The 13,680-nt window shown below is 37.3% G+C and overlaps 1 protein-coding gene across 1 annotated transcript in view; it reads left to right on the top strand.

Moving 5' to 3' along the window:
- Nucleotides 1-13,680, top strand: part of LOC124788670 (oocyte zinc finger protein XlCOF7.1-like) — an 88,006-nt gene that overhangs the window by 32,946 nt on the left and 41,380 nt on the right. The window contains exon 5 of the mRNA XM_047255952.1: nucleotides 1,081-1,254. Within this exon, the coding sequence (XP_047111908.1) occupies nucleotides 1,081-1,254 (174 nt within the window). The remainder of the gene's footprint in view (nucleotides 1-1,080; nucleotides 1,255-13,680) is intronic.

The following is a 13,680-nucleotide window of genomic DNA, read 5'->3' as shown; positions in this document are numbered from 1 at the left end:
GCTCCCATGCATAGACTAATTTCAAGAACCACAGAGTGCTTTTTCTGGAAGGCAGCCCATTTTGAGTCTTGATATCAGTGCTTTTAACCTAAACTGTTTTGCATAAAGGAAGGAAAGAAGACACTCTCCCCCCCCCTCCCCCCCCCTCTCTCCCCCCCCTCTCCCCCTCCCCAACCCCTTTCCCTCCACCTAACTCATCCCGTTCTCCCCCCATCCCACCTGTCCCTCCCTCTTTTCCTCCCTCCCAGACATGAGATGTTTGCTGTGTCTAATATTCCCTTAATCATTATGTATGAGCTTAGTGTACTAGGTTTTTATCTGTAACTTACACAGAAATAACTGTCATTCACTGTGAAGCAGATGTTTCTTAGCACTGTCCCACTTGGAATGGCTACTGTTGTAGATCAGTGTCATCATATCACTATCTCATTTAATACTGAGGTTGGTGTCAAGTGCAATTACATTTTCTTTTTATGTATTGTTTGATAGATAATATAAAATTTCAAATTTCACAAATATACAATTATTGTTGATGAGCACAAGTGCTGTAGAAACATTTTTTACATTTTTTAAGGTATCTTGATGGTGATAATCAAGGTCCGTTTCAAGACTTTATAAACAGGTGTTTCAGTTAACTTTTTACTAAGTTTGTTTTGTATGTAACATATTTTACCCCAAGAGAAGCTGCATGCCCTTTCATACCTAATTCTTTTAGTGACTTCTGAAATTCCAGTAATACAGATAGGCACCTAGACTACCTTACATTGTGTCTCTCAACCTTTTTCATAAATTGACTTCATTGCCAGCTATTTAAAATTGGCAAGAATTGCTGATGTTATCTCCAAGTTTGAAGCAACATATTCTGTTCTGGATTTAGTTCTAGAGACTACATGTCTATCTTCTGAAATGGTCACTAGATGAAAAATTGTGGCATTTACTCTGGGTGATATTGTTTTAGTAATTGAATTATTTTTTATTTCAGATTAGGCCTATACCTAAATTTGTTGCAAATTAATCTACAGCAATTTTCCATTTCATGTGATACACTATATTCAACATTATTTTACATCTACTTTTCAGATTCATAAACTGCCTTTGGCATCAACTGAATCTGCTTCTACCGCTGGAGATACAATATCTCTTAAGGATGATTTTCCAGATGATTTACCATTCTTCTGCTGTGTTGTGTGTCAGTCTGCTTACAAGTCTGTATCTGATTTTGTGACCCACGCATGCAAGGACGCCAGTCTCAAAGTAAGTTATCAGATGTCTTAACGTTTCTGTGAGTATAAACAATGAAAAGAGAGAGAGGTAAAGAGATATTTATATTCCTTCTGAGATGTTTGGCTTGATTGAAGTATGTGACAGGTGTTCTGATAGTTATATTTTTCATGTATGTTAGGAAATTGAAAAGAAAAGTCACAACTAAAGTGCAGACAAAATGTACTTGTGCAGACGGCACTGTAGGGGAGGTGACACCAGTAGTCATGGAGTTTCCAGCGTGAATGACCATTGAACATCAAGGGTGGTGCTGTTTAATATCTGAAGCCTGTGCGTATCTATGAAGCATACTATGCATATCTTGTATTACTTACAAGCTACACCTAGCGAATCTGCAGGTGGTTGTAGTAACCGGTTATGTTTATCAGACCAATAATTTGACCCATGTAGATGTTCAAAGTAAATAGCTTCTCACTAGAGTACTGAAAAAAGATCAACCAAAACAAAACAAGTTCAATCATGCATTGCCAAAAAGAAATCTCATAAAACAAAGAAGGGATAAGAATATAGTGCAAGAGACAACATTGCCTACTACTACAGTAAAACTTCGTTAACACGAATCCGAAGGGACCGAAAAATCTGGGGTTCGTGTTAAAAAAATTCATGTTAAGTGAAAACACAGATTTTAATAAGTATACATGTACAGCAGTACACTAATGTGTAATACACTACACTATCAATCACGTTATTGTAGACTTATAACACTATAAAGTGATTGTAAAATTACAAATATTCACAAATTATGTGCGTTACTTTCTTGGAAAAAATTCGGTCATGGTTCGCTGACATTCATGGGAACAATAATATTTTGTAATTTCTCAACCAATTGTAATGATAGCGTCTGTAAATCCAGCAGTGATGTCAGATGTTGAAGCGAACCATTCTAAACAGTTCAAGGCTGTAAACATCTCCTGACGGGTAGGTGGAATGGTATCTGTATTCTCTTTCTCTTCACTTTCTTCTGATGGCCCTTCTTGCACCTCGTTCACAGCTTTTGGCACATCCAATTCCACAGAAGCACATATGGCAACATTGTCATCTACACTAATGAATTCTTTGAAACTAACCCCATGGTTCGCAACGTCCTGCAGAACTGTCCATTCATCAGGTGAAGTGGCATCTTCTAACTTGTGGACGTTTTCAGTGTTGCTATGTCTCCAAGCTCTGGTAAAGCAATTCCCTATATGATGTGGCGATACTGCTGCGATGGCTTTTATTGCGTCAAGCAGATTCCAATTTGGGGTTGCACTATTGTTTTCAGCAGCACGAATTGCAGCTCTTACAAGTCGCTTATGGTAAGCTCTCTTTATGAGAGAGAGTATGCCTTAGTCGAAAGGCTGAAGGCGGCTTGTGGCGTTTGGTGGAATAAACTGAACCTTTATGTTGGATAAGTTCAGATCATGAACGTTATGGGCAGTACATCTGTCCAATGTAAGAACAACATGTCTATTTTGAGCAACTATTCAACTGTTGAAACGTAGAAGCCACTTGCGAAATGATGTGCCATCGATCCAAGCTTTCTTGTGGTGAGAGTAGATGCAAGGTAAAGTGTCCATATCTATGTTTTTAAAACAATGTGGTTTCTCGGATTTACTGATAACCTAGGGACAAAACATCTCACTGCCGTCAGCATTACAGCACAGTACAACAGTCACACATTGTTTGCTTCGTGCTCCACCATGACAATTATCACCTTTTATCCCCAGGGTGTGATTTGGAAAAAGATTGTAGAAAAATCCACTTTCATCCATGTTAAACACATCACACAAGGCATACTTTTCCCTCACTCGGATGAATTCATGCAACCAACTGTTTGCACTTTCTTTATCAACTTTATTTGCTTCACCACAAATTTGTACAGATGAAATTGAATGTTTCTTTTGGAACCGATACAACCAACCAGCAGAACAACGGAAGTCTTCGATGCCCATATCTTTAGCAATATCATTTGCTTTTGAGTGAATCACAGAGCCAGTTAAAGGTATGTTAGATGCATGCATATGATTGAACCATTCTAGCAGTAACATCTCGATGTCTTCATACTTGGCGGTACGAAGTCGTTTAGATTTGTTTCCAGAACCTGATGCCACAGCATTAATAATTTTTTCTCAATTCTTAATAATCGTAGATAAAGCAGATTTAGGTATTCCAAACTGCTCTGCAATTGCTGTTTTCTTGGTACCATGGTCCACTTCATCTAGAATCTTAAACTTTATCTGTACATTTAGAGTTGTCTGTTTCCTTTTTGCCATATTAGCATGCTACGTTACCGGTTGTAACTGTAGTTTTTATTTAGTATTCCAACTCAATACGGCTACGACTAACAGAACACCTGTCAAATCCAGCACTGAGTACATTCCTAAATGCTGCTGCACACATTATTGAATGTCTTACAATGTACAGCGTACGCTGATTGTTGAGGTGATCATCACGGCTACCGGCCTACAAAACATTAAAAACGAGTCAACAATAAATATAATTAGCTTTGTAACTACATTTCCTACATTCATTTCGGGAAAAAAATTACGCTTTAGAATACTCTATGGTCGGAAGTTTGTGTTACAGTGAAATTTAATTACGCTAGGAACTGAAACAGAGTTCGTAATTCGCCTTAACCGAAATTTGTGTTAACCGATAAAACATACCATAAGAACTAATGTATTCCTGGTGGGACCAACATTTTTTTCGCATTAATCGCGAGTTCGTCTTATGTGAGTTCACGCTAACGAGGTTATACTGTATATTGAAAATATAAAATAAAGCACAGGGTTCAGTTGACAGTTATTTTGTCAGTCTCCTGCTTAAATTTTCTTCTCCTTCTTCTGCCTATTTTAGAAGTAGTCCAGCCTAGTGAAGTGAAGTACTTGTAACTATATATCCCCCTCCCTCCATTCTCATTATGAAATGACTGGAATGGTTAATATTTCTTGAAATCCTCTCAAGCAGGTATTTAAATAGTTTTTTGCTGCTTTGTTTGTGTCTTCCAGCATAAATGTAATTACATTCCATACAGTCACTTGTGCCTTTTTATGAAGAAATGACCTTGCACCTGTGGTGCCATGCTATGCAATGTAGAGAAAACAAACAGAATGCTCAAAGTGCACAAGTTGGCAGGTGACAAGCAATTTGAGGTCACTGTCCCTTTAGAATAATGGGTGGACTCTCACAGCATTCAGCGCGAAAATTTGTTTCGGCACTGGAACACCGTTTTTTGTGCAAGCTCTAGTGGTAAACATTGAACCAGACTAAAATAAGTATTATGTAATGAACAGCCAATGCACACAGATTTATGTGCTAAATGGCATCGTTAAGCCTTGAACAGGTGTGTCTGGGTATAAAGTGTGCCAGCCACAAATAAAATTGTTTTGCACCATTCCATTGTTGTTTCACAATTGTAAGCCCATACCCATTCCTTCACTATTACTTTAGCTAATGTAGTGATAAATTGTATTGCCATACGTCCAAGTAACCAGTGGTAATATAAAATTAACAGGGAGCTAGGTGAGAAAAAATGGCCCATATTATGAGCTAGTGCCACAATCCCACAATGAGGCAGTTTCTTCTGAGATAATCAGTAATTGAATAAGCAGTTGAATGGGATCTGATGCAACTGTGCTATTTAATGCTTCCAGTGAATCGTTACTGTGGGCTGTCTCCTGTCCATGACAACTGAGTAATGTAATGAAAATTTATTTCATTATTGTTTAATTAAACAGTGCTCGAGCTCATATTATGTAAGTTTATTTTATCATTGGTTAATTCAACTGAGATTAAACTGTGGTAACATAAAGACAGCTATTCTTTACATGTGTACTAAGTACACCACATGCCCACTCATGTTATGAAAGACAGTATCCCACTCAAGGGCTAACAGTATGAAGTAAAATTTTCAGTAATTATCTCTCCTCAAATAGAAATTTTATGTACAGTAATAAAAGTTAGCCCTCATTTTTCCAGGTGTACCGCTTTATTGAGTTGCTTCAGCTGTAAATACAGTCAGAAAGAGAGAACAATTTTGAATTGCTCCTCTTAATTTTCTCTGCATTTTAATACTCTTGGACCACAACTCTTATCTGACAAAGACTAGGTTAGTTGCACATGTATTATGGTACTTTTGTAAATCAATTTACATGTGCCCCATCATAGTAAGGCATCATGAACATGGTTCATCGCTTATGAATGTAACTAATCAACTATTGTTTAAGGCAACATCCAGCTGTTAGATTTATTAAATAATATACAATAGTTCCTGTTGACAGAGCCATTAGAGAGGAATAGTTTGAGAATTGATATTTGTTCATTTACATTTGAGTTCTTATTATTATCATCTTTTGAGATTGAATTCGAAGGGATCACTTTCACGTTATCACCTTCAAATACTTTAGACTAAGATCCTTTATATTTTCAATTAGCCCACTTACTGTTTATGTGTGAGCTAAAGAAGTGTATTTATGTATTAAATCATGAAATTGTAGTCAAGAATGACAAGCATCCTTAAACTGAAATGGTGAATGGGAGTAGATTCTTCTGTTTTTCCTAAGAAGTTGTTTAGTTATTTCTCCTGGACACCTTCTTCAGTAATACTCAGTACCAATAGTGTTTCTTAATTTAACACAGCCACAATAAGGCTTGTTCTTACTGACTAGTCTGTAGAAACTGGACATTATTACAGTATTAATTGCTAACATTTTACATGTTTACAGATTTATAACAAATGACCCTACATTTTAACACTGGGTTCTACCTTTTTTTCTCTGTTGAAAGACTTGTGATTCAACAAACAAGTGTCAATGGAAATCACGTAATCCACCAACTTATTGTGAAAATATGAAAAATTCACGTATAAGAAAAGTGTTTTATGAAATAGATTTAAAAATACATGTAATACATTTCCACACCTTCATAATCTGTATCACAACAGTTATTTCACAGAATCATGTTATTTCTTAGTGTTTCCTTGAAATGAAGCTAATGATTAATAACAAGGTACAAGCCCAAGAATATCTAAGTAAACTGCAAGCGATTCATTGCTTGGTGATCTAAATTACAAGTCAACACAAGGTTAGTTTTCTAATGGTCTATAAAACTCAGCTTCATTGAACACACACATGAAAAACAATGATCAAGAAATTTATAATGTTAACTAGCACCACTGGCTTAAGCTCTGTACCCAGTTTGGTTTTGATTCATTTTTACTGTGTTATTTTCTTTTCATTATTATTTGTAACACATATTAATTTCTTTAAGATTTCAATTCTCTAGTGTCGTCTTTGATTAGAAAAATCGTAATAAAAGTTCTGAAATGAATTTGTGAAATTAATGTTCAAGATTATTTTTACTGCAGTTGAGGTAACAAGCAAAGCATATTCAGATTTGTCGAAAGACCCTGAGGCTAGGACAAACTGATTCAGTTCACTTTATTAGCTGAAAGAAAAAAATTGTTGTCCATGATACTACAGTTCTAGTGAATGATTTCTGATGACTTTCTACATCAATAACATTAGTTCCACATCAGCCAGCAGTAAAGTATATAATTACCGATCCATGTTGTAGAGCTGTGGAACCGATGTTGTCAATCTTACTGATGTCCGCAGCTGAGCAAGAATTAAGACAATTTGTAGATTGAATCGGCCCAAACAAATAAGACTTAATCCAGCTTCCATCCAGCGCCATTGCCAGCGGAGGACGTTGGACTTCTCTCTCATCACAAACAGAATGTTTTTTATAAAGTGGTTGTTCTGTGCCCATTTGAAAGAGCTATCAGAAAAAGTCTAGTTCAATATTTTGTTTAATGACATAAATATGTTAATATAGACATGACGTACAATCAGTACACCAGCAGCAACAGAGTTGTGCTGTTGCGTGGTGGTAGCAAACAGCATGGCATGGGCCGGCACAGAAGACGTAGCAAGTGGACCTGTGAGAACTGAAACACCAAGCCATTTTATGAAATGTATTGAAAGTGGTACTCTATTGGGCTCTGCTAATACATGGCCTACTCTCAAGCAGTCTTCAATGCAGTCAGTAGCAACAAACACTCGTCGATTGGTTGATGACTGTTGACCATGTCTGCCTCCCCAGACTTTTCTCATCTTGTGTGCCAGGCTACACTGTGCAGTTTGTCTGCTAGTACCATGCTGCAGTGCTACTAACTTGCTTTAGGAGTACTGGTTATTCCTCGTGTTTTGTTGTCCCTGTATGTATTTGTGGTTGTAAGTGCTTATGATTTAAGTGCATTTAATTTATCACAAATGGCAGTATTGTCTATCACAAAATTGTGTAAAAGTCTGTACATCATCTCCTGCCAGTTTCCACATTTTTCAGTTACTATTTCGTAATACATAAATAGCAAGAATCCATGTATTATAAGCTTTCATGATAGGTATATAGTAAATTTCTAATTCTAACTAGGGAGAAAATCTTGCTGCAAGTAAATAATCATTGGGGCATGTAGTTAAGATGGGGTTAAAATAAGAAAACAATGAAAGCTGTTCCTCATTATGACCTAAAAACATAATTGTGATACAGAAACTTGTAAAGCACAGCAGTGATATAGTCTTTTTTGTTTTCTTGCTGCAGCTTCATGTTTTAATTAACTATACAGTGTTATTTGTTAAATTAATTACACCACTCATGAACTTCTTTGTGCTGTGAATGTTTTACATGATTTTCCATATATTTACTCCTCTTGTTTGATGTTTGTATTTTCGCTTTTAACGCCTTAACTTACATTGTTGTGTGAGAGACGTAGCGTGCTGACCTGGCCAAACATCACCTAGACATATCAGAGACGTGCTACGTTTACTGCACCGAACAAGCACATGTCGTGTGAGAGACGTCATCGGTCAGCTGCGCCATATGTAAACAGAACGTCTCTGAAACGTTGCAGAGCTGATCGAGTACACGCAGCATACACGAAGTGTTTTTTCCCGCTTTCGGACCTGCCGATATTACAAAAATACTTTCACAATGTTCCCGAAGTGTAAAAAAACATGTTCGCGAAGAAAAGGAGACATCTGGTGGCATAGCCAACAATGATTTTGCAGGATATTTTGACAGCGGCAGTGACAGTGGTAGTGACCTGTACAAAAATGGTTTAAGCGGATGGTGATTGAAGATGATACTGACGAAGAAGAGCAAACCTACCAGCAACAATCAGAGTCATGGATGTGGCAAAAGGAAGACAATGAACCAACAATGTGGACGTATACGGATATTCCCGAATAAAGTAAGCAGCTTTACAGCCCATGAGTACAATTAGATGTTTTCTATGTAATATTTAATAGTACATTTTGGGAAAACATCATAACTGAGACGAATAGATACGCACAAGAAGTGCTCAACAATGAACAGAAGAGATGAAAAATAGACCAAAAGTGGTCTCCTATCGGCTGTGATGAAATAAAAATATACATTGCACTATGTATAATCATGCTTGAAGTAAGGAAACCATCGATTCAGATGTATTGGTCTAGGAGGGCCGTTATAGAAACGCCAATATTTAGGAAGACGATGCCATTCAGGAGATTTCTGCACATAAGTAGATTTCTACATCTAGCGAATAACAGTGTAGCCAATAACACAGATAAGCTGTACAAACTAAGGCCAGTCATAGATATGTTCAATCAAAAATTAAAGAAGTGTACACAATGCAAGAGAATATTGCCATTGATGAATCATTAATGAAATTTAAGTGGTGCTTATCCTACAAACAATTTAACCCATCAAAAAGAGCGAGGTTTGGTATTAAAATTTATAAATAGTGAGAGTCAAGTTCAGCATACTGCTATGATTTTAAGATATACACGGGTAGTGACAAATGTGATGCTAGTGGTAGTGCCTCTGAAAGAATAGTTCTAGAACTATCACAGTTGGTATTATACAAAGGGCATACTCTATATTTGATAACTGGTTTTCTTCACTGAAACTTTTCAAAACTCTCCTCACCAATAAAACTAATGTGATTGGAACAGTGCGCTCAAACAGAAAAAATATGCCCACAGACTTCCTGAAGGCAAAATTAAAGAAGGGAGAATATACAGTGAGGAGTTGTAATGGAATATTGGCACTAAAATGGAAAGATAAAAGAGACGTTTACATGCTTTCCACAAAACATTCAACAGCAGAAATGATTTCCACAGACACACCTCTCCGAAATGCGTCGTGGAAACCGAAATGTGACGTCGAATACAATAGAGGCATGATTGGAATTGATCGCCAAGATCAGATGCTCGCATGCTTCTCTGTGATGAGAAAATATATGAAAGGATACCGCAAGATATTCTTTTACCTATTTGATGTTGCTTTATTTAACACATACATTTTGTATTACAAAATACATTGTGGCAGACGACAGAGCTACGCAGAATATAGGATTCACATTGCAGAATCATTGTTGAAAACTACACCTTTACCGGAATATAATCGGAAGGGACGATTAGCATCCGGCGATACACCACAAAGACTGCACGCGAAACACCGGGGACATTTTCCCGAACATATTGATCCAACACCATCAAAAGTAAATCCTGCAAGAACTTGTGTAGTGTGCAGAAAGCATAAATGTCGTAGCGAAACAAGGCGAGAATGCAAAAAGTGCAGGGTTGCATTACATGTGCCAGATTGTTTTGAACGATATCATACAATCGAAGACTATTAAATTCATGTACATGTCATTGTGAAGACAGTGCATTTGAAAATAAGTTTGCCAGCGTAGTCCCAGAATGTTTTGAACGAAATATTATAGTCTTAGATCATTGCATTGGTGTGAATATTATTATTAAGATGTATTTCATCAATGTATGTTTGCTTATAAAGGGAAATAAAACGTTTGTTAATATATAGTTGCATTTGAGACAGTGAATGTTTCATTTCCAATTGGCAACCAATCGTCATTATTTATGATACCTGTAGAAATGTCATGTTACTGGTATCTCACACACGTACTTAAAAATCCCGAGGGTGTTTGCACGACACTCGGACGCCACCAGGCATAATACACCACAGCCTTAGCGTGTGTAAGTGCGGGGAATCATAAGGCAGATCTGTACCTTGCAGCCGCTTATGGCTCACGCTAACGGAACTTAAATCGTACGGCAAAGGGTTAACTGTTTCTCCTAAGTAAAAGTTGTTTTTGTGTCTTTGAATTTCTGTGGCCTCTCTGTACTTCCTAGGTTAATGATGATTGGGTCTTGAGAAAATTATTTGGTGGTTCCGTGGTCCTACTGCTTGGTCTGCTACTGCTGATTTATCTGTGTTTTCCAGATGACAGTTGCTGTCGTCTTCCTTAAATGTTAATGCTTTTTGTAGTTTCTATGTATGTTTGACCGATTGTGCAAGGGATTTTGTATACTTCTGTTGTTGCTAGCAGGTTCTTTGCAGTGTCCAAATATTTGTGCACCTTTCTTGTTGGTTTAAACACTGTGCCAATACCATGTCTTCTTAGTACTCGGCTAACGTGAAATGTGACTGGTTTTGCAAATGGGAAGAAAACTTTCCCTTTCGTTGATTTTTTTGTCACTAGAAGCTCCAAATGTTTCAGAAAGTAGTGCCCTGTTCTTCTTTTCATCAGGGGACCTGTTGTTTCTGAAAGAAGTTGCTAAATGATCAAGCTCTTCTACCAAGTGCAGCGGTTCACAGATTCTTTTTGCCAAGTGCACCAGTGTTTTGATCATTCCTTTTTCATGCGTGAAATGGTGATTGGAATTTTTGTGAAGGTATTTATCCATGTGAGTGGGCTATCTGTAAACTTTGTGTCCTAAAGTTCCTTTAGGTTGTGGAAGTACATATCCATCCAGTAATGAAATTTGACCTTCTTTCTCCTTTTCCAAAGGGAACTCACCTCGGAAGATGTTCTCCGTAGTTGAGAACGAAACGTCAGGGAGAAGAATTTCTACAGATCGACCACGGCAACATAGCCTGGAAGTGTTTACTGATAAAGATGCCGGTCGTGAAAGCCTACATGGGATTTATCTATATATTATTCAGAAAATTTAGAAATTCTGAGTTCTTTTTCTCCTTGAAGCCATGTACTGAAAGTGTCATATCTATACTGAAACAAGAAAGAGGGTTTCTTCATGGCCATCTGAAGGGCTCTGTCTTCAAGTTTTTTCATGTAGAAATTTGCTACTACTGCACTGAATGGGTTCGCCAAAGCCACAACATCTGTTTGCTCACAGAATTTGCTGTCCCATTGAAAATAAGATGTTGTGAGAGAACGTTTAAAGGAATGTGCTGTGTCTGTTATGAAAATACCTTCCAAATGTGACATCACCTCATTAACAGGGACCATAGCAAACTGTCATACAACAACAAAACTGGCCATACTATGTCTTGGACTCAACTTGAATTTTAATTTTTTGATAAACTGACCAAAATTTTAAATATGTTACATGAAGGGGTGGTGTCTGTTCATTCAGACGTATCTGAAAGAACAGACATCACATGAAATCTGCAGCTGCCAATCATATTATGTAAATTTTTGCTCAGCATCACTGATTACACGTAATGTCTGTATGCAGCTGATATCATGACTTCCTTCCTCTCCCTTTCCTTTCCTTTCCTTTCCTTTCCTTTCCTTTCCTTTCCTTTCCTTTCCTTTCCTCCCCCTCCACACTCAATTTACATTTAATGTAAGTTCAGTATTTCCTACAAATGGCTAGAGTGCGTAAATAGTGGACAGTCCCATTGGTTGTGCAATCAGTAGTGCTAACGATAGGCTTTAATGGAATGTCAGGATTGTCAGTTTTTGGTAAACCATACAGTATTGGTGACAATGTTTCCGATTTGGTGAGACACTTCTTTCATAGGGAGAAATTGAAGAGACCTTCATTGCCTTGTTTGTTACATTAAGAACAGAGGTTGCAGGATCTCCCTTAAGATTTCTGTATCTTCAGTGTTCTAACATGTTCTGAAATTTATTGTGGCTTTCTTCTTTCCCCATTAACTCTACAGCATTTCCCTTACTTTCTACAGGAATTAGAATGTCTTTATCAGAATTTACATCTCGGGGAACGGTCTTTTCATCTTTTTGTTAAGCGCCTGTGAGGTAGTTTGCTTCTGAGCAATATCTCAGTTGATTCCATGCGTATTTTCTTTGCTGCTAGTCCAGCTAAAACACAGATTCTGGCTTCAGTATTGGGAACAATGTTTTCCATCGATATTATAGAACATGAAAATTGCGTGGTTTCCTTCTTTAGCAAGTACAACTGTTTCATTCTTATGCAGAACTCTATAAACAGTTTGGCCTGCTCAGCTTGTTTAAGTATGAGTATTTATAACCTTTGATGTTGTCTCCAGGAGTAGGGAGTAGGAGACAAAACTATAGCCACAGAAATATGCATTTTTATATTTGATGATGAATTACCATTTCAAATATTGAAATTTATTCAATATTTATCAAACCCAGATTTCCCAATTATTATATGAATTAATAATCTGTGAGAAGAAATAGATAGGTGTGTAACATGTGGACGTTTGGGTCAGTCTGGAGCATGCTTAGATAACCTGTGTGGTAAGGCAACTACTCACAGTAAGCAGGAAATCCAGGTACCAGTCCCCGTGTGGCACAAATATTCACGTGTCGCTTTAAGGTGGTTCTTCTATACCTATTACAGTTGAATTTTAGAAATAAATTTAAACATAAACATGCCTTGGACCACAGCATAATGCCTATAAAACAAACTTTACCAATAATGCAAATATTGGCTGTGAAAGCCTCCATTATATTCCCCCAGACAATCATTGGACTGTTGACAAGGTGATCTGTAGGAAACAGGCATTTTTAGATTGGCTAGTACACAGCTGGCAGTGGTGGGAGGGACACGATGCATACCTCATTCACTGTAGAACCGTTCACTATTTCAGTAGTAATGATACTGTGGAGTACTGTTTTTGCTTATGAAACTTTTGGTCTAAATGCCAAGTCTGTTGTTGCAACAAGGCACATATTTCACTGCTATTTTAATTGCACAGCTGAAATTGCAGTGCAGTCATATGATGGGTTACAGCTTTCAGAACAGCAGAACACATTCTTAAAAAGAAACTGCTAAGTTCTGATAAAAAAAAGTGGGAACATCTCACATTGGTATTGTGAGTCATCAGGAGCCTGAGATGATCTGCATATCAATATTCGCACTGTCTACAGATGTGCCTTGAGCCTGCGAGAAAAATATTATTTTTGGATATAAATTTCCATCCGTAAAAAATGCTGATAGTCCAGCAGATGAATGATTGGGACTTCCAACAAGAAGAAGACTTCAATTTGTGCATGCAAGTCATCTGTGCAGCTGACCCAAATGCAAGTGTTTATGAGCGGTTATGTAGTTCATGAAAGATCTCTTCACTCCCCATGTGTGACCATATGGTTTGCCCTAGCAGCTGTTGGTGTAATCAGTCTCT

This window comes from Schistocerca piceifrons, chromosome 3 (assembly GCF_021461385.2).
Source record: "Schistocerca piceifrons isolate TAMUIC-IGC-003096 chromosome 3, iqSchPice1.1, whole genome shotgun sequence".
In the NCBI taxonomy this organism is placed as follows: Eukaryota; Metazoa; Arthropoda; class Insecta; order Orthoptera; family Acrididae; genus Schistocerca; species Schistocerca piceifrons.
This window is presented reverse-complemented; position numbering and strand designations above follow the sequence as displayed.